The sequence below is a fragment of the Trachymyrmex cornetzi genome, unplaced genomic scaffold (genome assembly GCF_001594075.2).
Source record: "Trachymyrmex cornetzi isolate Tcor2-1 unplaced genomic scaffold, Tcor1.1 scaffold43, whole genome shotgun sequence".
Classification (NCBI taxonomy): domain Eukaryota; kingdom Metazoa; phylum Arthropoda; class Insecta; order Hymenoptera; family Formicidae; genus Trachymyrmex; species Trachymyrmex cornetzi.
The window spans coordinates 160,259-182,327 of NW_017299069.1; the positions used below are offsets into that span (position 1 = coordinate 160,259).

Here is a 22,069-nt window from a genome sequence, read left to right on the forward strand (position 1 = left end):
AACTTTCACATGTATGTAGTTTGTTTAAAGCGAAAATATTAATATATGTGTTTTATGCCCTTACAACCTCCTTAAATGTCGAGCAGTGGCATAGCTTTTTTATGATTTTCAATAAATAAATTTTTCACAGTAAATTTCAATAAGTAAATTTTTTGACAGTAATAGTAGTAGTAATAAGGGGAACGAGTGGGACATATCAGTCCCTGACTGTCCCTGACTGAGTGTCTGAACCTAGTCAAAGAGTCATCTAGATACAAAGAATTCTTTTGTGACTCCCGCTAATTCTAAGTCAGCACGGATTATGAAATTTTTCGTAAATATAGGATACGGGCGATAGGGATTTGAACTCGCGACCTGTTAGTTACGAATCCGTCGCTCTTACATAGAACTATATGATATCCAAAATATTTTGATAAATTTTATTACAATTTTTTATAATGTAGCGACATTGAATTTTAATCATGTTTTCGGAACACTATTAATTAAAGAAGAATTTTAGAAAATAATCAACTCCACTTTACGTTTACTCTTTTATTGTATTTATATATGTTTTTATTACTATTTTATTCTTTAATATCAATGTAAATTTTTTAATATTTATAGGCTCCAACAACAACTTGATTAGCGGCGTACAGGAAAACTTCTCGAGCATATTAAATGTAAACACGCAAAATTCGTCGTATTGCGTATCACCAATTTCGCACTCACCGAATTCTCTGGGTCTGTCGCCACACTGGGGCCTCACTCATCATTATGTTTCGTCACTGTGTCCGTATCCCTACTCTCATATAAATCATCTGCTGACGACACAACACATGCTACACAACAACATAATGGGAACTTCTCACGGACCCCATGGTTTATCGAACCACGTGATGCCTCCCGGTCCTCCCGGTATTGGAGCATTTCACCATAACAATGTACCGACCAACTTTTCCGGTATCCACGGTCTGAACGCTAATTCGTTGATGGATAGCAAAGATGGTGGCAGTGGTGAGTAATCCCCCCGAATTTATTTTACACGAAATTTTACATGTCACTTTTGTTATTTAACTTTTTTTATTATTACACTTTTTCCGTTATTTTCGTAACGGAAGTATAAAAACTTTTGTAAACGATAAAAAATTTTTAATGCATGTGTAATATTATTTGATCTGAAAGCTGAAGGGAGAGAAAATTACCGAAGTATACATATAAAAATATGTTTCAATAAAGTTTTACCTTAAATCTGAAAATACTGTGCTACATAAAAATAAATTAGGAAGTATAGTGTACTTTAATATAATTAGTGTTGTAGATTTTTTCCTGATGTTATTTTCGTATTAAACGCTCTATATGTATATAAGATATATCGAAATTGGTTTAATTTTTATGTAATGAATTTATTTGCAGCTTATTCTTCGCTAAGTAGCGTTTCTAGTTCTTTATCTAGTCCTGCCATTAGTCCTCGTAACATCTCACCAGTCAATCCTACGGATACTAATACTAACTTAGGTAAGTCAAATGTTTCAAGAAGTCAACGATCTAGCTGTTGTTGATGATCGGGATATTTACAAGTTAAAAATAAATGTTTGTTTTTCTTTCAGCGGATCTATCTAGCATGTTGTCCGATTTACCGGTTACCGATCGACGTGCACCTGGTTGTGAGAAAAAATCGCTCGAGATGGCTGCGCAACAGAATCTCACGCCCTTCGATTATGAGCAGAAGAAACTGTTGGCTACAAAGGCAATGCAGAATAAATCAAGCACCAACGATTTCCGCGTACCAACGTCCGCTTGGTCTGGTTATGGTCTTAGCCAAAGTATTCCGCCAATAACTACGAGTGACTTAAGCAAGGTAGCTATCAGATTTCTTGAGTATAAAAAAATAATCAAATCAATACTTTTGACGAGAGTAAAATCAAAGATTTATATTGATATTTGTGGTTTTATAGATTGATATCTTAAAAAGTATTAACGTTTCTTTTAAATATTTGAATCGAGTAGCTATTCCTTTAACGATAAACATTTAATAAAATCTTTAAATCTTTCTTAGCGAATTAATAGTTATTAAACATTATATTAAGACATTGACAATAAAATTTTTTGGATGCAGGAGCTGACGCCACATCCTTCAGATTTATGGAAAGAACCGACCACGCCGGTGGTGTTCAGTACCGAGATGGATTTCGGTAGTATTATCTCGAGCAAGGACCGCGTTGGGCAGATCGGGATGGCCTCAAATTATATGGATCATACGCCGACTTCCCATTTGAATAAAATTACATCATCCCATCGTTTCAATGATCTGGGCAGTATGCTGACCAGTATCGGCTTGGAGAAATATATACGTGAGTATATATAATCAAGTTACAATCGTTTATAGTAATTGCACGCCTTATTCTATTAAGTGCCATTGCTTTGCTTTTATTTTACTTTCTGCTTTTGCTTGAAAAAATCGAAACGTAGCATCGCTTTCTTTTTCTTTCTTTTCATTCGCTAGGCCTGTTCACGTCTCACGAGGTGGACATGGCCACGTTTCCTTCCTTGACAGAGAAGGACCTTTGTGAAATTGGAATTACCGCTTGGGGTGCGAGGCGCAAAATAATGCTATTAATATCTGGTACGTAATACTTTACACGCAGGGCAGCTCAACTAACTTCGAGCAGTCCGATTAAATGAATTTTCATAATCTAACAGCAAAACAAAGATTTTGAGGAAGCTGATCTTTGCATTTTGTCAATTATTACTACTATTACTACTATATAGGACTGTCAAAATCTCTGTAATTCTATAAAATTCTTTCTCTCTCGAAATCTCTGTGAAGCTACTTGACTAGCTAAATAGCTGTTTGATTAACTAAATACTGTATGTGATGATTTAAAATTATCTAGGTATATATAATTAATGAGAAAAAAATAACGAACAAGGCTATTTTTGCTCCCAAAAACTGAACCTATCCTATTTTCTTTCTCGAAACTAATTTTCTGTTAACCTCGTGATAACTTGTTTCTTTCAGAAATGAACAAACGAACTAGTCCGTTCTCTGGAAGTGCTGCGCCCGGCGCTGAACGGAAGGCATCCTCGTCGTCGGCGCCAACGTCGTCGATTGGCAAGTGTAATTTGGACACTAAATGGTAAAAGAAAAATGATCGTGTGTATGTTATCCGTTCCGAACGCAGTGGCGTGTCAGCACTATCACGGTCCGATTTCAAAGATCCGTTGCACACCGATTGTAATTATGGAAACAGATATACATACGTACTTAATAATGCTGATCGCGTGCGTAATTGTGGGGACCATTACGCCGTTATACGGTCGTTCGGACGGAACAAACATGGATTTATGGAAAACTAAAAAGGGCTATGTCGGCTATTCAACTCGTGAGAATTCGACAGATGCGGTACGAATAGCCAAATAGTTTGCATGTTGATGATTTGAAGTTACTTAAGTATCAGGAGAAAGTTATTTTTGCCGAGAACTGGCTGTATTATTTTTTTTTTCCTCATTTTTTTTCGCTGTTCTCGGCGCGCGGCCGAAAGGTGCCTTAGGATTTAGGATAGTCGTTATTATTTTCGCAGTCTTTGTTCGTTAGCTAAGATGGACATTCGCGTCGCTATCGTTCCGTTTTTCTTAATAAATTTTTCTACATGAATACTAACGATATAATCGATTTCAATTAATAAAACAAACAAAACGCGTCAATTGCGTGGCGAAAAAAAAAATCATGTGAAATTATATTTAAAACTTTTGCGAAACGTCGACGCGGGTATCCTCTTTATTATATCGTGGTTCGCTTGATGACCGGATGATCAGTGTGAGTGAATGTGCGTATGTGTGCATGAAATATCGGGCATAAATGATTCGAGTAAAATCTAAAAAAAAAAAAAAATCAAAAAGGAATTCAATTCACATCAGCTATTAGAAATTTATAAAATAAAATGCGATGGGCGAGGGATGTCCCGTGTGTTCAGCGGCCTTTCGTCCTAGCAGAAATTTACATATATTTAATTCAGACTAAGCTCGAATGCAACCGCGGGTCGACCAAAACTGTATTCTTAATTGAAATTATTTCTTAATTCTTAATCGATCTTAAGCAATTCGATGCTAATCAATGATTCAACGTCGCGCGACAACTAAATGCAGTTGAGGGAGATCTTGCATAAGGTTGCGATCTCGAGTTTTACAAAGTAAGTATAAGTTGCAAAGTATTTATTAATTATTTCGCGAAAGACGCTGGACGCACGTCAAACAATAGACCGCAAGAACTTTTCGTATAAAGCATGTGTTAAAGATAGAAAGGTGTAAAACGAATTCTATAGCGCAAATATTCCATGTATCACTCTCCGCGTAACCGATACTTTTCGAGGAGCCAGTCAGGAGTATCAATATCAAATTATATAATAATTCACGACGACGATCGTCGTGTGAATTATAGAATAGGATCTTTGTTAAATTAATTCTAAACTTGGCAGAGTCAAAGGAACGAATTTGAAATTGTATTATAGCGAAAAATATAAAAAAATTATATATATGTAAAAGCTATATATAAAAAATTCACCAATTTACAAGATGATATTCAGATATAAAAGTATTATCTTAATATAATGCAATTTTTTCTAGATTTATTTATGACATAAGAATACGATTGTGATAATTTGGACGACATATGCAAATATGATTTATACAGAGTCTGCGTATTTAAAAACGATATATTGCCAAGTTTAGATTCTTCCGATTATCCTCGCACGCAGAGAGCTCCATTGGTCGCAGTCGATTTCGCAAAACGATTGTTTTATAGACATAGATATATTTCGTTCTCGGTAATAATTTATTCGAATTTTTAAACGTTATTTTTGTTAATTTTTTTTTGGAACAAAGGAATGAAAGCGTTAGGTAAATTAGTTCTTGAGTGTTACGCGTATTATTATTCAAATATCAATGTAACGTATTATACATATCGAATTAAAATCGAAGAACACGATTATTACTTATTTTCTAGAGGAAAAAATATCGGTTCTCTTGTGAAATCCTTGAATCGCGCGTTCATATAAATCCACAATCGTTAGTCTCGAGAATCGTCAGATTTTTGTGTAAAGAGTAAAAATAAAGAGGGTCGAATCGCGCGATCAAGTGGATCGAACATGCCTAACGAAAGATTTTACTGCGAAGAGTTCTTGACTAAGTCTTTTGCGAAATCTTTTTAAGCGTAAATTATTTGTGCGCTCGCGAGATAAATCGAAATATTAAGAGGGGGAATAAGTTAATGAAAATAAGAAAACGGACAATTCAACCAAGTAGTTCAATATTATATCCACGTATTTGCGAAATATTCTTATATTCCGCAAATCTGGTTCTATTGTCCGTTTTATTTTTTTCGCTCAATAGTGATATAACGATGATCTAACACAGGAAATTCCCAAGATTCTTCAGGGCGATCCGATAATATGATCTAGGGAACTTGCTGTTTTAGATCATCGTTATTATATCATTAACTTATTCCTCCTCTTAATGTTCCGATCACATGGGTTGTACGATAACAATTGCAAAAATAATTAGATGAAGATGATATGCCGCGAAAATGATTAACTATATAAAATGATACACATAATAATAATCTATAGATCTATAGATTTTGACAATTTTACTGTTTAAAAGAATAACTCTTGAACTTTAGTTCCAATATCTATAGAAATCTTGTGTGTAAAGTTTATAAAGTTAATTACTTTAGCAGAAAAAAATCTAAAATTTTTAGTAACAGATTTCTATAAAACAACATTTCATTAAAAATTATGAAATGCTTTGTTAAGACAACATCAATATACTTATTATTATATTAGTGACGGCATAATTTTTAAAGAATTTCATATTAAATCTCATTGATAACGACAATTAACATAATCTTAATTTCAGAAAAATTTAAAAGACATTTAGAAAGACTTTAAGGATAAGATGAATTTTTTTCATTTGAAAAAATTAGGACTTATTTGAATATGAATTTCTACAAGGTTCTTTAAGTTTTTATGTTGTCTAAATGCTGCATATCTTCTTAATCTAATTGTGCCTGCAATTATGCCTCTCTAGGGACTACGTTTCCATAAGAGGCAAAAGATGTTTTTTTTTTGTGGCAGCGATGATCGTTATCCACAAAAACAATTCTGATTAGCAGAGTTTCAAAACGATATTTGCCAAGGAAAATAAACAAATGTAAGCATGAAGTGTGCACGACTGACCGCATATCATATGTAATATATCCATTGTCGCTGCGGATAAAATCTACACGTACGTATAATCGTGAATATATCAACGAAGCAGCATAAACGTCTTCGCGTTCAAAAAGCATTCGTTCGAAAATCGTTGGCACTTCGTCTCTTACACAGGGTATCTCGTAATCCAGGAACTTAAAAACAGTAAAGCACGAAGAAAAAAAAGTTAAATTTACTTTGAAAATAACAAAAATTTAAAAAAACAGCGTTATGATTTCGAGAAAATATGTTTCAATTTTTTCCAATGTATATATATATATATATCAATATCTATATTGATTTTCGAAAATATGCGACCACGGAATTCGAGATGGAAACACCCTGCATACTATACGGCAAGATCGTTATATTCCTTTGCCGATCAATAATCGACGGTTTCTTTGCCTAGTCCTGAGAAGAAATCTGTCAATGTTCCTACGTGAATATACACTGATCCCGTGCAAGGTTTAGCGTATACGGGTAATATAGGTATAGTCGCGGAAATTAGCGTTTAAAAGAGAGGGAAATACGCATGCGAGGAGGACGACGACAAATATAGAGTTTCTAATTAGCGTTCTCGAGCGTTTCGGTTAACGAGAATCGATTTACGTCGGGAAGAGAGATATATACACCTTCAAACTGTAAAATCAATTTTTCACTATCACTTTTCTCTAGTCCCTACTCACTTGACATTTTTTGCATTCAGCAAATAACATGACATACTTCTCTCTCCTTTTCTCTTGAAAAAAAGAAAAGAAAAACTAAGATAAGATCAGCCATTGAGAATCAGGCATTGCGTATAATCAATTGTGCTCGACCTCGCTTGCGAAACTTATGCGACTTGGAGTCCGTTGCGTTTACGAGAATGCGCCGTAAATCTTCGAAATTGCGTATCGCAAGTATATTTTCTGACTGCGTCAGAAATAAGGCAGAGAAAATATTACGAACCATTAATATTATTTCATTATAGCAAACTGTGGACTCATTCTTTCCTATCTAATTTATTCAGCATTAGATAGTTTAAAACGACTTATATAAATTGTTAAAATGGATTAAGCTTATACTTTGTAGAATTAACTTCAAATACGACTCAGTATTTAAGAATCTTGTGCAAATTATTATAGATTAATCCATTTTAGTTTCCAATGTCTTTAATGACTTTAATTTTCTTGATTTTTAAATTTCCGTGAAATATGATAAATGGATTTAAAAAAAAAAGAAAAAATAAGACTTCTGAGAAGAATCTCGAGAAAATTTAAAGTTCACAGGTTGTATCGTTACATAACGATTTTTTTCGTCTTAACGGTAGATTTGCGATTACTTATAAAATTCGAAGGCATTCTTCTATTAGAGAGGGTTTAGCGATCTAATCCACGTTTTAAAAACTTCAGAAAATTAAAGTTGCGGAAATTCAAATTTTAATGCTACATCTCATTCAATTCCACTCTATCTCAAATTAAAGTTAAGTTAGTTAATTAAATTTGTTGAAATTAGATCTAGTTTTATTCCAACTGATTATAATATCGATTGAATTTCCTCAGCTTTATTAATTTCCTCAAGTCTTTAAAAAGATGAAGAGGTGAAACCTTGTCTAAGACGTGATATCATCTTAATTCAGTAGCTATAATGACACCATGCGCAAATCGTTTCCATCATGTATCAATAAGTATAAATACGTCGCACTATTGTGTTCTCTCTTTCACACTCAAAATATCAGAAAATTATGTTTTTCCGCTTTAGCGATGCCAATGCAAAATCGCAAACCCCTCGGTACAGAAGAGACACTTTCTTAGAATACTTTAGGATTATCACTAAAGGAATACGGAAAATAATCGAGGAGTTCGCCCGAGGAAAGAACATTGAAATGATAAATAGCGGCAACTTTTAAGAATAAAGTAAATGTTTTCAAGTTCGAAATTTAAATTAATTTTAATAAAAATAAAAATTAAGTAAAGGACACATAAGAGTCAATAATCAGTAGAACTTAAAAACAAAATAAAAACATATAATATAATTTCTTGATATCAATTACTATATCTTGATGGTGTAAGGTCTCGATTATCTAACAAAATTATATAACGTATAAAATAAATTATTTGGACTTAAATTAGCTTAAAGGCGAATGCACTTGAGGATAAGGCGCTATTCACTCATTAGCAGCGAGTGCGACCACTGTAAAACGCACTTCATTAGGATCATGTTCCATGTATTCCATGCACACGCGAGCGGCATCGTCGAGAAACGTCTCCAGTGTAGTTGAACCGTGATTGATAGGGGCAGATTTTCGACCGTCCAGCTCATATAGGGAACCGTCTTTATGGACAAACGCGACAAAGTGATGGTAGACCTCTACATCTTCAGCCGATGCCTCGGTCTGTCCTTCCTGGGCAAATTCCATATGAGTATCAATGATGTCTTGCGTTTTTTCTAAACGTTCGCCACGTTCAATATACGAAAGTCCTTTGGTTTCCTCTAAAAACTTTTTGAAAAAGCCATCCTCCAACTGTATCACATCCAAATTATTCGCCACATTGTGAAGTAATGCAATTGTTCCACACGTATTCGAAATAGATTGCTTTATATGATAAACAGATTCTGCAGTATCATTCTTGCTATCCTTAGCTTTTGCTTGTTTTTCTTAATCTTTTCAATCTTTAAAGAAATAGGATAAAGCAAAATAATAGCAAGGACAGGCCTAGGGATGATTGTCAACAATTCCGACTCTAAGCCGTATGCAAATAAGATCGACCACTTCTTTGGAATACCCAACTTGTGGAGGAACTTCGCCATAACCTTTAGATTCGACTCCAAGGGCACCCAAGCTATATCGAATATCTCATGATATCTTCCACAAGAAATTCCGTTCCAAAACGCTGGTAAATGTTTATTCGGTTTATCCTTTAACTGAAAATGTGGAGGTGTACTTTGTCGCATGTACAAGGAATACATGGAACATGATCCTAATGAAGTGCGTTTTACGGTGGTCGCACTTGCTGCCAATGAGTGAATGGCTCCTCATCCTCAAATGCATTCGCCTTTAAGCTAATTTAAACCCAAATAATTTATCTTATACGTTATATAATATTGTTAGACAATCGAGACATACCACCAAGATATTGTAAGAATTGATATAAAAAATTATGTTACATGTCCTTATTTTATTCTTAAGTTCTACTGATTATTGACTCTTATATGCCCTTTATTTAATTTTTATTTTTATTTGATAACAAGAGTCTTTATATATATTTATTTTTTGAAATTAATTTTAAAAAGAATGCGCGCGATGCACACACAATGTGGAAAAGGCGGAAGACGGAACACAAATAGAATGCAAAATATAGAATAGCAATTGTAATTTAAATGCGTCGCGTTTCTCACAGGCCTTATTATTTTTCGGGTGAACTCCGATTCCGTCGCGATTAATAAGATTAATGTTAGAGTGAGGCGCAAATGTGTAAACGCGCGGATACCTCAGGAAATAACAGCTCAATCTTTCGAGAAGGGATTTCTTACAAAACGATGAAAAAGAAACCGCGCTATATAATTGTACTATAAATCATACATTCCAAGGAAAAATGATGAGAGTTCGGATTCAAATGAAATTTGTAGTGTCGTAGGAGAGGCGAATGGAAAGTGTTAATTTATGTGTATGTGTTTCGCGTTTTTTTTTCTTTCTGTGCTATAGTGTTCATAATATTGTTTCTTGTGTAATAAATCCGGGGACGTGCCCGCCCATCGAGCGCAGGTGCAGCAACTTAATGATAAATTAATTAATCGATGAATGTGTCATTATTGCATGTAAACAATTGGTCCATCGACCTGCGTGGCGGCAGATGAAGCGTTTTATAATATACAGCGCAGCACAATATTTTTATATAATATAATCTAATCTAATTTTGATATAAGAGCCAAGAGAGGATGTATTGATCTATTAATGTTTGTTTCGGAAAAAGAAAGAAACGAGAATGTCGAAGTCGCCCGAAATCGGGATTTGTTGTATTGAAATGAGGAATAAAGAAGATTTTGTATATTGCTATTTTTAATAAAAACTAAATATTAATATCACACACATACACCTCTTCGTGTCTCGTGATAAATCGATTGTGGCGATCAGAGGCGAATCTTTTTCTATTTATATTTTATATGTTTCAATGAGATTTAATTAATTCCAATATAATAATTAAATTATTTATTTTTAGGAAATTTATAATTAATTCCAACATAATAATCAAATTGTTTTTAAAAGATTTAATTAACTTTGATATATATATAATAAAATTATCTTTGTACTTATTCTATTCGCTGTGTTGCAACGAATCACTATTATTTTATTTAATTATTTTGGTCGTTGCAGGAAATCTTTCTCTTTGTGGAATCAACAGGTTATCACATAATAATAAAAATCATTTTCACTTGTAAAGATAGTGCTTAAGATTGAAAGTCCAGACACGTAACTCGTTCATCACAATAACATCACTTCGAGCATCGAGTCACTTTTAACTTTGATAAAACTGGAAATATACGTACGTTCGCGTTATCCATCGTCCACTCTCTCGAAGCTATCGTCCGATTCCTCGTCGTCGTTCCAAGACGCGCTCACGATTGTATATCTTTTCATATCTTCGGCATGGAGCTCCGCGTTGCACCTGGGACATTGGAACGCGCTCATTGCGGTAAAGTGTGCTTGCAGGCAGTAATAACAGAACAAGTGTTCGCAGCCGGCGTGCGATGGCAGGATCGGGTCTTCGTAGCAGTAGGCGCACTTGGTCGCGGCATTCATCACCGGCAACAACCCAATCGACGCTTTCGGTCGTCGCCATAGTCTCGTTACTACGTGCTTCAGGTAGTGGAGGTTTATCATGGGTATACCAATCGTGAAGAGCTCCATCAGACCGTGCCAAAGCAATTCTCTCGTCATGTACGAGTAACCGATGATTCTGGGTCGATGTGTCGTTATCGACTGACTGGACAGATCAAGCAGAAGCTCTATCACGCGCGGTTTTACACCCCGATGGAGAAAGAGGAGTAGATTGATGAGCTCCAGGAGATTGATCGCGTTCGTCATCCAGTCGACGAGCGACTTTAGCGCTCGGGCGAATGCGCCACGTTCGGACAAGTTCTCGTAGGCCAATTTGTCTTTCAAGTACTGAGGTACGACGTTTAGGATTAAGTAGAGTATAGCTTTTCTTTGATTGATGTTGGCGTAGTGCAGATTGAGAAGCCGCTGGCCAAATGTGGAAGAGCCTCGTTGCAACGAGAATTTCCAGATGAGAAATTTCAGAACGGCGTCCACTTCCGCTTGCCATTTGTCGATTTTACCGGGCGTGCAGTATTTAGCGATCTCTTTGGTTTGATTCCTCAGCATCTTATAAATTTCACCGTCCAATTGAGCAGCATCAATCTGATTTATTCGCGAGACGTAAAGTGACGGCGTCATCTTGATCGGCTAGAGGAACTCTGAAAAAATTTTATTTTTATGCGATAATTTAATGTAACGTAAAAAAATATATTTTAAATTGAAAAATACATACCACGAAAATTAATTTCTTTTTTTAATATGTACATGTACTTGCAATACGTATACTTTTTATATAAAAGAATATAAAACATAGATGATATATCAAGTAGAAATAATTTAGGAAAAATTATGATGTTACTCGATACGCTTTTGACGATAATTTTGCGATGAATTCTTGACATGACAATGATATTTAAGTATGCTTTAGTTAAAAATCATTAAATTATTTATTTTTAGCTAAAGTATCACTTAAAAATCATTAAAAAATAATTATATCAATAACTATATCAATTCATCACAAAATCATCGTCAAAAATATACTTAAAACTCTTCACCTCTAGATAACTTTATCCAAGAGATATCTCCCAGAATATGATGGAGATATCTCCTGGATAAGGTTGTCCGCAACTCTGGAAGTGAAGAAATTGGGTATAAAAGTTGGTAAATTTGTGTTAAATTAAAGATACTTCACGTATTAAATATATTTCACGTTACTTAAACGATCCATTCAAATTTTTGTATTAAATTAATAAGATGAATATGTTAGAAAGTAACGCAAATATTATGTAAAAGGTTAACGCAAAAAATATAAAACTGATCCAATTTTATATTAAGCAAACTGTAGAAATACATTTTTTCAGTAACATTACAATTTATAATATGTTGAATTTACACATATTTATTTATTTTTGAATTTACGTTTTAAAATACATTATTTTTGTTATTTTATTACTGTTTACTTATTCATAAATTGTGTTATTTTGACACATAATAAATGTTGAATATCAATTTAATTATTTAATAAAATATAAAAATAACATAATGTTAAATCAACTGTCGAATTTAAACATTCAATACAAAGTCCTAACAAGGACTTGAATGGACCAAATAAATTATCATAAATATAGCGTTCATCACATAATTTATCTGGTCCATTCAAGTCCTCGTTAAAATTTTGTATTGAATAATGATGTGCATTAGATTTTTCCTAAAATGATGTAATTTAACTTGACATTATCTAGATTTTATTATGATTTTGTGTTCTACCCGGGATAAGTTACTGAATAAATCGACTACGCAAGACTCGCAAGAGCACCAAGAATGACTAAAAAGCCACGATGACCTTGGAGTTCGCGCACTCCGATCTATATTCAAAGAGCATCAAAGTTACTTCGTCATTCGTAGAATCTAATTTTCGCATATCATTTCCTGTACCTAATCGTGTAAGCGGCGTTTAATCTTTCCTAACGTCGACTGTCACGAGAGACCGAGTATATACGAACAATCGTCGGAAACTCGTGATGATACCGGGCAAAAGGTTCACTTTCAAATCGTCTCACTCGAAGTGAACGAATGAAGTTAGTCACGAGTGAAGTTAATCACGATTAAGCGAGATCATATGAAAAATGCGTCCGTTCAAAACTCGTATGCCGCGCCACGATCGAGAAATTGATCGTTTACGTACGATAGAGCGATCAAACGAGACTTTCGGTTGACAATTCGTACGCTCCTGCGAAGAGGTTAGAATGACACCGCACGATCGATCGCTACGCGCAATCACGTCCACATCGCATCATACACGCCGCCGGAATGATTCTCCGCACTCCGCACTACTCCGCAGTTAAACTCCGAAACGAAAACGGCCGAACGCGCGCGAACGGGCGGCGGAACGTGGACGTTCGGCCACTTGAGGCAACTTCAGGCCACTTCGGACTCTTCGGAGTTCGGAGTTCGGAGGCAACGGGAGCAGCGCGCGACGCGCGACGTTCAGCGGCGTTCAGCGGCGTTCGCGGGCGCGTTCGGGTCGATTCGGCGCGACTCGGCCGGGACTTCGTCTCAGTTCGGGTCCGTGTCTCGTCGCCGCTGCGCACGGGGTGCGTCCGCTGCCGCGGCTGGCACTGTATACGCTCTCTCACACTCTCTTTCGCGGCTACTCCGGCGCAAACGTTTTTGAGGTTAGGCGGCGCACGGGCACGGTTCCTTCGGCTAATAGCGAACGGTCGACTACCGTCGTGGTCGTTGTGCGTGGCTCGCGTCGTGGTGTTCGTGTTCGCGCGTACGTACGTCGGTGGGCTCCATGTTGCCGCCGGTGGTATGACGTCATCGAGTGTCGGTGGTGTCGCGCGTGTGTACCCGTTGTCGCCGTCGTTGTCGTCGTCGTCGTCGTCCCCGTTCCCGTCCTCGTTGTCATTTCTTTCACCCGTCGTTGTTGCACGATGCTTGCAGGCCCGTCGCGCGTCATGCTGCTCTCGTGATAAAGTTTGACGTTGTCTCTCCCTTTCTCTCTCTCTCTCTCTCTCTCTCTCTCTATCTCTATCTCTATCTATCATTCTTATCTCACGCGAAACGCGGAGTGTGCAACCACCGCGGACCGCCGCCTCCACCGTCGGCGACTGCCAAGGCGTGCGTACGTGTGTATGTGACCTCGTCGCTTCTCCCGCACGTCTCTCCCTCGCTCTCTTTCTCTCTCTCTGTAATCATCGTCTCTCCACCTCCGCTATCTCCGTCTTCTACGGACAGACGGACGGGACGCCCGCATCGGGAGCCGCACCAGTCACCCGCGGAACACCGCGGAACGTCCGCACGGCTCTGCGAACCCAGGTGAGTGCCAGAAATTACATAATATTGCTGCCGCGCGGTCGAACGCGGTCCGTCTCCGCCTCTCGTTCTCCCTCCCGTTCGCCGTAAAATCGATTCGCTATCGAGTGACAGGTTAACCTCCAATTCGGCCAGGCGAAGAGAGCACCGGGGAAGAAGCGTCGCGTTGTCTTGTCTTTCGCCGCCGGTTCGTCGTCGCGTCCCTGCTTTTTACGCGTTCTCGACATTCCACCCACAATATCGCACCGCGTGCTTTTTATCATACGTATATCGATATATGTGAGTGCTCGTTTCTCCCCTCTCTTTTTTTTTAATGAGAACAAGCTTTTTCTCCACGGGGAACATCCTGCTCCAAAACAGCTTCGTCGGAGGAGTGGAGCTCTCGGAGCAGCGACTGTTCCAGGGAGATTTCCCGGATTGCATTTGCACAGGTTAGGCCAATAACACACGGCAGACCAAAAGTCTGCTCGCGTTGTTTGAAATCTTTAAAAAAGTGTCGGCCAACTGCTGTGTCGTTCATGGAAAAAATCCTTGGCAACGTGTAAATGGAAAGAAGGAACTCAAAAATATCTAAAAGTCTTGCTATAGATCTGATAATTTTGTTCGGCCATAAAAATAATTATAATATGTGGGACGTTCGATTTATTGCTAGAATGCCAATACTTACAGTATTGTTTATCTAGCTCGAAATTTTTGCATAATTGTTGAGTCGTCAAAATAATTATGTAGGAATCTCAAGAATAATGAACAATGCTGTAAAAACTTTTGATAATCTAATAAGCTTGAGCACTCTATATAATTATTTTGATAATTATATAGTTCAAAAGGCTCAAGCTTGTGGTTAAATTATTTTGATAATTATATAGTTTAAAAAATTATTTTCAGAGCCGTATATAGCTAAATTTTTAGATACTTTAGCAAAACCGTTTTTTCTGTGTATCATTTTGTAGCGTATGGCTGCAATATGCGCATTACTGGGCCGATCTTTTCCGTCGTCGATGACATCGTCATCATGTCGCTCGCGATCATTACGTCGAGGCACTTACTGGGAGCTCGGCAAAAGAATCCAGATTGTGAACTTTGAAATAATAGCGCTATTATTAACTGATATTATTATTAACCGATATTATTTATCTGCCGCTGTTTAATTACCGTCATCATTGTCATTACCATCAATGGTTATTATCGCTCTGTTATGACGTTGTTACCTAGTTTCAGAAAATTAGTCTCATCGTTGCGATTATAATTGTTAGTTACGCTACATTTACCATTATTGTTAAACCGATTAAAGGAATATTGCTACATTGTTATTCGATTTATCGTTAATTATTAAGATGAGACCCTGGGATTATCTCAGGGTAAATATTTTTAATTGCTAAATCCATATTAAAGAGTCCGACACGGATTAAAGTTTCACGCAGACCGGATTCCAATTGTTAAAGGGAAACTGCAATGTAATTGCATTTAAAATGTGAGCGTATTGTTGCAAAGTATACATATGTACGTCGAAATACATTATCTTTCTTGTAGATTGTTTTGTCTGGATGTAGGATTAACAGACTTTGACTGAAAGGAAGTAATGTCAATCGCGTTAAAATATACTATACGCGGAAAGAACGGTTTTGCTGAAGTTTATTTAAAAATTTACCTAGATACAGGTCTGAAAATAATTTTATTGGATCAAATAATTTATGTAGGACGCTCAAACTGGTTGCCAGAATATTAAAACTTCTTGCAGCATTGTTATCAACGTTTAAGCGTTATAAATAATTGTTTTAATGATCCAACAAATTTGTTTTCAGTTCTATATCTATGTAACTAAATTTTTAGATACTTCAGCAAAATCATTTTTTCCACGTATATAAAAGTACCTAGACTGAAAGAAATGATTAGTATGAATAACCATTTATTTTGTTGATATGTGCATGAATTATTCTAAAAATTATTCTAAGTTTTGAATAAAACAAAATTTTTTAATTAAAAAGTTAGAAGATTTTTGTAAATTACATATCAACAAAATAAATGATTATTCATGCCAGATATTTCTCTCGGTGTATATAAAAATCCTGATTAATGATATAAGTTTATATACACTCTAAATCTGTAGTAATGAAATTTCACTGCATTAAATTGAAATTTTAATACAGGCATTAGTGGCAATTGCGCCAATGTTACTGCCAGTGAATTTTACTGCAAGATAGGAATGGAAAAATCCATTCGATAATTAGAGTGAAAAATTTATTCCAAAAAGAAGTGAATTTGGAGGTTAAAATAATGACAGAATAATGTAATTCCAAATCCAGATAACAAAGCCTACGGAGACAGATTTTGAACAGAGCATGTTATTAATCTATTAACCTATTAACCTTATTTTTAATTATTATTATTTTATTTTTAATTATTTTATTCTGTCTCTTATATTATGTCATATGTGTCTTTCTCAAGATGCGTCTCGCTCGTAACGACCATGACAAACGACAAACATGTGACAAACGGTGCGCTATGTCATTAAATTCACTCCTTGTCGTAACATTCAATGCATCTTGCAATGCATTATCAATTAATACCATGCATTATCAGCTTAAACCACTTCGATTAATCGAATGAAATAGTCCACTCCTTTATGTAAGAGTAGACAGACTAACTTCAAAGCAGTGAAAATCCATACTTAAAGCAATGACTTTGCTACTCACTTTTATTAGCAGTAAAATTTTCATTGACAGATTTATAGAGTGTATGTATTATTCTTTTTCTTATACAAGCCCAAGGTAAATTAATATTTAATCAATAAGTAAAAGAATCGTTAAATTCAATTGGTAAACAAATTATCTTCTCCATTTACGATATAGAGAATGTTCTAATTTCCTCCCGTATTGTCTTTTATCTTGATAAACTTCATTATTGTGTGACTTTTCCTCTTGAAACATTTATCATTTCTTCACTTCAGCTTTTAACGTTGAATATCCTCGAATTAGTCCTTTAATCTACGGCATTATTGAACGCGAGTTTAGCTCACAATCATGAACGGTATTATCTGTCGACACATTTCTTTTTTGTTTCATTTAACGATTCTTTTTAAAACTGGTAGTATCACAAAACGATACTACCGCCACGTCTTTTAACACCAGATATTACTTGATTAGATTAATTCGGATTAAGAGACAGGAAGTAAAGTAAAAGCTTTTTATCGAAGCTTGCACAATCGCAGTTTGTCTACCAGTCGAACTCGCACTCTGCCGAAGAGTTCACGTTATATTGGCGGCGTGTTGCTTTGACAGTAGATCGACAGACGTAAACAGCCGAGTGTGTACATGATTTGCATATCTATTCGCATCTCCCCTCCAATCTCTCTCTCTCTCTCTCTCTCTCTCTCGCGGTTGCTGCTTATATCGCTCTTGGCTCTGACCTTAATTTACGGCCCGTGGCCGCCGACATGGAAGACTCATTCGCGCGAACGAGCGAGCTTTTCGGCGTGCTCGCGCACCTGGCGACGTTATTTATCGACGCGCCTAAATCCGTCGCGGCGGCGACGCGACGGCGACGTACGTCGATGTGTAACGCGTTAGGTTGTACTCGATCCCTATTATCGCCAAGGTAAGTCCCGACGGGTTGTCGATATCACTGATAAATTGGACCCGGTTATACTGCACACTCCTTGCATTAGCCACGCTTACGTGGTGTTATTTCGGAGTTTTATTTACGTTGGCTATCGGATATTATTGGTAGTTTTTGCTACTTCACTGTGCTCTACACGCTGAGGAGAGATTCCATCGTTCCAATATCAGTTCTCTCCTCGAGACTCATCTTATATGAAATATTTTTGTACGAGATATATCGGGCTGCTCGTTTTTCTGTTTGTACTGCCACTAGAAGATTTTGACAGCATAAAATTCATAATAAATTCGTGAAAATATTTATAATAAATATATAAGATTTGTGTAATACGCGAAAGAGAGAGGAATATTGAAGATTAAAGTGTATTCGCGGATTAATATTCATTTCTATCAATATAGATGAACATATAATCTCAATTTTTTTTAGTTCTTAGAATTAGAAAAAAATAAGTTAAATCGAGATTGAAATTAATCTATGTAGACATAAGTATGTCTTAACGGAGAGTAAATGATTGAAAAGTATACTTTTTTTGGAATCTGTTTTATAACGGAAATATGATTTGTGACGTGTGACTTTTATTTTTTTAGACGTGTTTAAAATTAAGAGAATTTTAATTATACATTAAATTATGCATTCTGTTGCGCATATAACGATAAGAAATTTGAAGAATGTACACTCAGTCCGTTTATACATATAATCAATGTTTGCAATCTGTGCGAGAAACAGTTTGTAAATATCTCATGGTTGAACCACGTGGAAGAATCGTCGTGGAATAACGTTATTTATAGAAGGTACAGCTTCGGCTTATTTGACGAGAAGGAATAATTCATTCTATTGCATATCCAAGCGAGGTGCAGTATCGATCTACTATTCGCGACTGTCGCGAAGGAGCGATAATTCAGAAAAAATTAATAAAGTACACAAGCGATTGAAATTTCCGTTTCAATCGTTCCGATACGATTGAAATATGACGCGTTAATTGCTCCGACTATAACCAGACGAAATTAATCACAGAGTGAGAACGATTCTTCTTTACCTTTGACATCTCATCCATTGATCCAATGGAACATTTTCGTAAAATATTAATAAAGAAGAGATTGATCCGAAAGATTTAATAGAGATGTAAAGATTTAAAAGATATTTTCGGAGAAATATACGTGATGTTAAGAACATTATATTCAATTATAGATGTTGCGAGTTGAGCTAATTATAAATAGAATAAAATTGATTTTAATTAATGAACTCATTAATTAATTTCATGAAAATTAAATAATTTATGAATTGATACATATGTATTTTAAAACTTTCAATAAAATTTATTTTTATACAAAGATACGTATCACGTGGTAATATACAAGATGATTCGGTTTTATTATTAATTTGTTGTCACTTTCGTGAAAAAGCACGAGAAATTTCTTGTATTGTGATATCGGCAGATTTGCTTGTCTGCATGCGTGAGATCATTATTTTATTAAAATTATGTTCAACGATAATGCACGCACGTGTGTTGTTCTCGGCAGCGAAACAACGGATGTTCAACAGCAGTCGGACAATCGCTGGTTGAAACTGGTTAGTGGTTTTGCCCATCGTGTTTACCGTCACGATTAACGATAACGCCTGTTTTAGCTTATACGTGTTCCTGATATTTTGCTTGTAAATACTACAAATTAATTACACATTTTATCTTTATTGCAGGTTTACATCGAGATTGTCCTTTCCTATTTTATAAAGCATTGCAATAGAAATGGAAAAATGACATATTAACAGCATTCAACAGCATGCAATAGCAGTTTAATTGAAAACAATCTCGCTAATTCAATGACAATATTAATGAAACAAATAATGTTTTATTAAAACAAGAGCATAGGGCATATTTATGTTTCATATTGCCATTGAATTAATAAGATTATTTTCAATGAAGCTACTGTCGATTAATGTTGTTAATTATACATCATTCTTTCAGAGAAGCATAAATCGTTGACATACACGATCAAAAAAACCTTATATTTTTATTCCTTATCAAAATAGAGTGAGTATCAAGTATAAGAATAAATAAGTTTAATAATGAAAAATTAATCTTATTGAAATAGATAATAATTTAGTAAACAAATTCAGATTAAATGAAGTTATCAATTATATTTATGTCGTTTATTTTACTTGTGACATTTTAAAAATCATTTTGCAATGTATGTCGCGATCTGCGATTTCTCAGTCTCAATTTTTTAATCGAATAAAATATGCATAATAATAAAATATACGGAGCAACATGCCAAAATTTTTTCTCGATTGCAACGTGCTGCCATCTCATGTTTTCCGCATTTCCATCCCTGTATCGTGACCCCAATGAACGAGGTCACGCGCGTGTTCGAGCATTTGCTTATTGAAGACACGGCTGGTGAACCGTCCTCTTCTTTGCATTAGACCTCAAAAGATTCTATCCCACTATCTATTCTTCGAGAAGATTCTTTTTATCTTAAATAGTCGTGTGAACATCTATGGATCAAATTGTCAAAGCAAATTTTAAGAACTTGGATTTTATTTGAAGAATAATCGGTTTTTTGTGTACAGTTCAGTGGTTTATACTTTCAGATAATTATTAAATATTTAAAATATGTTGATGCAGTTATAAAGCATAAATTGATATTTGTTTGTAATTGATATATTTACTTGTAGAAAGTAACACAATTATGCAAATGATTCACAGAATTGAGAGAAATAAATTAAATATTCAATTAGGTTGAACTTTCTATTTTTAGAGTATCCAAAACAACGTTGAAATAATTTTTATTTTAACAAAAAGGATTGCACACATAATATATATTCGCATGTTTTCACTTTTTTTTTTATTAAAGAAGCAAATCCTAGGAGAGAAAGAGAAAGAGATAGAGTTTTAGATTTCATTTACATTAAAAGTTTATGATTAAATCAAGATGAAAATCTTGATTTAAAAATGAAACATAGTTAAAGTGACATATAGTTAAATTGACTCTTTTAACGCTTTACTTATATAAGAATCTAAAATGGTTGTTTACTAAAATAAACTCATTCTTAGATTAATTTTCATATTGCGATAAATTGAGGCACGCAGGTTGCGTGTTTCCTTTTCACGACACATTGTATTTTTTCCTCTTCGAGGAGGGTGATTCTTGCAAGAGAGAAGGATGGGTTAAAGCTCGGATCCGTCCAAGTCCAAGGTGATCGGCGTTCTTCGGCTCGACGATTCCACCCTCTGGCTCGTGACGTAGGGAGAGAGAGTCAAGTTTTGCTCTCTCGCAACGCGACGCGAGAGGTAGGTGGTGGCGAAGGCGAGGCGTGGTGGCGTAGTATTGATCGGCACCACGAGCGTGGCGCGATTTCCCCCTGACCACCCCCTGCAGCCCTCGACCGAACGAACGACCGACCGACGTCATCCGCCGTTTAAACCCCTCGCCACCCCCTGGCTGCCCCACCTGTTCTCCCCTCAACGCCGCCAACCCCTACCAAATCCCTCTTTATCTCTGTCTTTTTCTCTCCCTCATATCTATGTTCTCTTCTCTTCATCTTCGCCGTAGTCGACGGCATTCGACGTTGGAACGACGAAACGAACGTTACCGGTTGGATGATCGTGCCGGTGCTTTAACCCCTTCGGCAATCTTTATTTATTGAAAGGGCGATCTAGTTTTTCCAATGTATTGTTTGCACTCGACCATAAAGACTTGAGGAATTTCGAGGATTTTATGATAGAAGTAATATTGACTGAAGTATCTTATGAAAGATAAATTACTCAAATATCTTTCTTCGCAGCGTATCTCCTTACTGTAATATTTTTATCGGTTTTGTAGGTACTTATATTGAAATCTCGATTTTTTATGAATTTTTATTTTTTTGGACGTAGAGAAGTTTTTGATGGGGCAATTTTGTGATTTAGATTTATAGCTATATGAAAGATATACTTATATCATGTAACTATAATATTTTTAATATAATTAAATAAATAATTAGAACATTATTTGAAATTTATTTGATTAAAAAATATCTAAATTACAAAAAATATAATTTTCTTGAATTTACAATAAGAACTAAAAATAGTCACAGGGAAATGATTAAGAGAGAGAGAGGGGGGGGGGGGGGGAAG

The 22,069-nt window shown here is 35.7% G+C and overlaps 2 protein-coding genes, 1 long non-coding RNA gene and 1 pseudogene across 7 annotated transcripts in view; 2 read left to right on the top strand and 2 right to left on the bottom strand.

Annotated features, from left to right (window-relative positions):
* Positions 1-4,463, top strand: part of BicC (protein bicaudal C) — a 38,320-nt gene extending 33,857 nt beyond the window's left edge. For 2 of the 3 annotated variants that reach the window (XM_018512798.1, XM_018512800.1), the window contains 6 exons: positions 604-993; positions 1,393-1,494; positions 1,587-1,837; positions 2,096-2,330; positions 2,483-2,602; positions 2,999-4,463. In XM_018512798.1, coding sequence (XP_018368300.1) covers positions 604-993; positions 1,393-1,494; positions 1,587-1,837; positions 2,096-2,330; positions 2,483-2,602; positions 2,999-3,120 — 1,220 coding nt within the window. In that variant the 3' untranslated portion in view covers positions 3,121-4,463. The remainder of the gene's footprint in view (positions 1-603; positions 994-1,392; positions 1,495-1,586; positions 1,838-2,095; positions 2,331-2,482; positions 2,603-2,998) is intronic. The other variant, XM_018512799.1, reaches the window with a different exon arrangement.
* Positions 4,464-8,215: 3,752 nt separating this feature from the next.
* Positions 8,216-9,331, bottom strand: LOC108764499 (ubiquitin carboxyl-terminal hydrolase-like; annotated as a pseudogene).
* Positions 9,332-10,519: 1,188 nt separating this feature from the next.
* On the bottom strand, positions 10,520-13,884 carry Pex2 (peroxisomal biogenesis factor 2). Of its 3 annotated transcripts, none has more exons than XM_018512777.1 (2): positions 13,807-13,884; positions 10,520-11,681 (listed from the first exon to the last, which is right to left on the bottom strand). In XM_018512777.1, the coding sequence occupies exon 2, from the start codon at positions 11,659-11,661 to the stop codon at positions 10,759-10,761; it is 903 nt and encodes a 300-aa protein (XP_018368279.1). In that variant the 5' UTR covers positions 11,662-11,681; positions 13,807-13,884; the 3' UTR covers positions 10,520-10,758. The 3 variants fall into 3 exon arrangements, with proteins under 3 accessions (XP_018368279.1, XP_018368280.1, XP_018368278.1); XM_018512778.1 differs by lacking the exon at positions 13,807-13,884 and adding an exon at positions 13,208-13,318; XM_018512776.1 differs by lacking the exon at positions 13,807-13,884 and adding an exon at positions 12,958-13,318.
* Positions 13,885-14,272: 388 nt separating this feature from the next.
* LOC108764501 (uncharacterized) overlaps positions 14,273-22,069 on the top strand; it is a 163,855-nt gene continuing 156,058 nt past the window's right edge. Inside the window, exon 1 of the long non-coding RNA XR_001940284.1 lies at positions 14,273-14,343. This is a non-coding gene — a long non-coding RNA (uncharacterized LOC108764501). The remainder of the gene's footprint in view (positions 14,344-22,069) is intronic.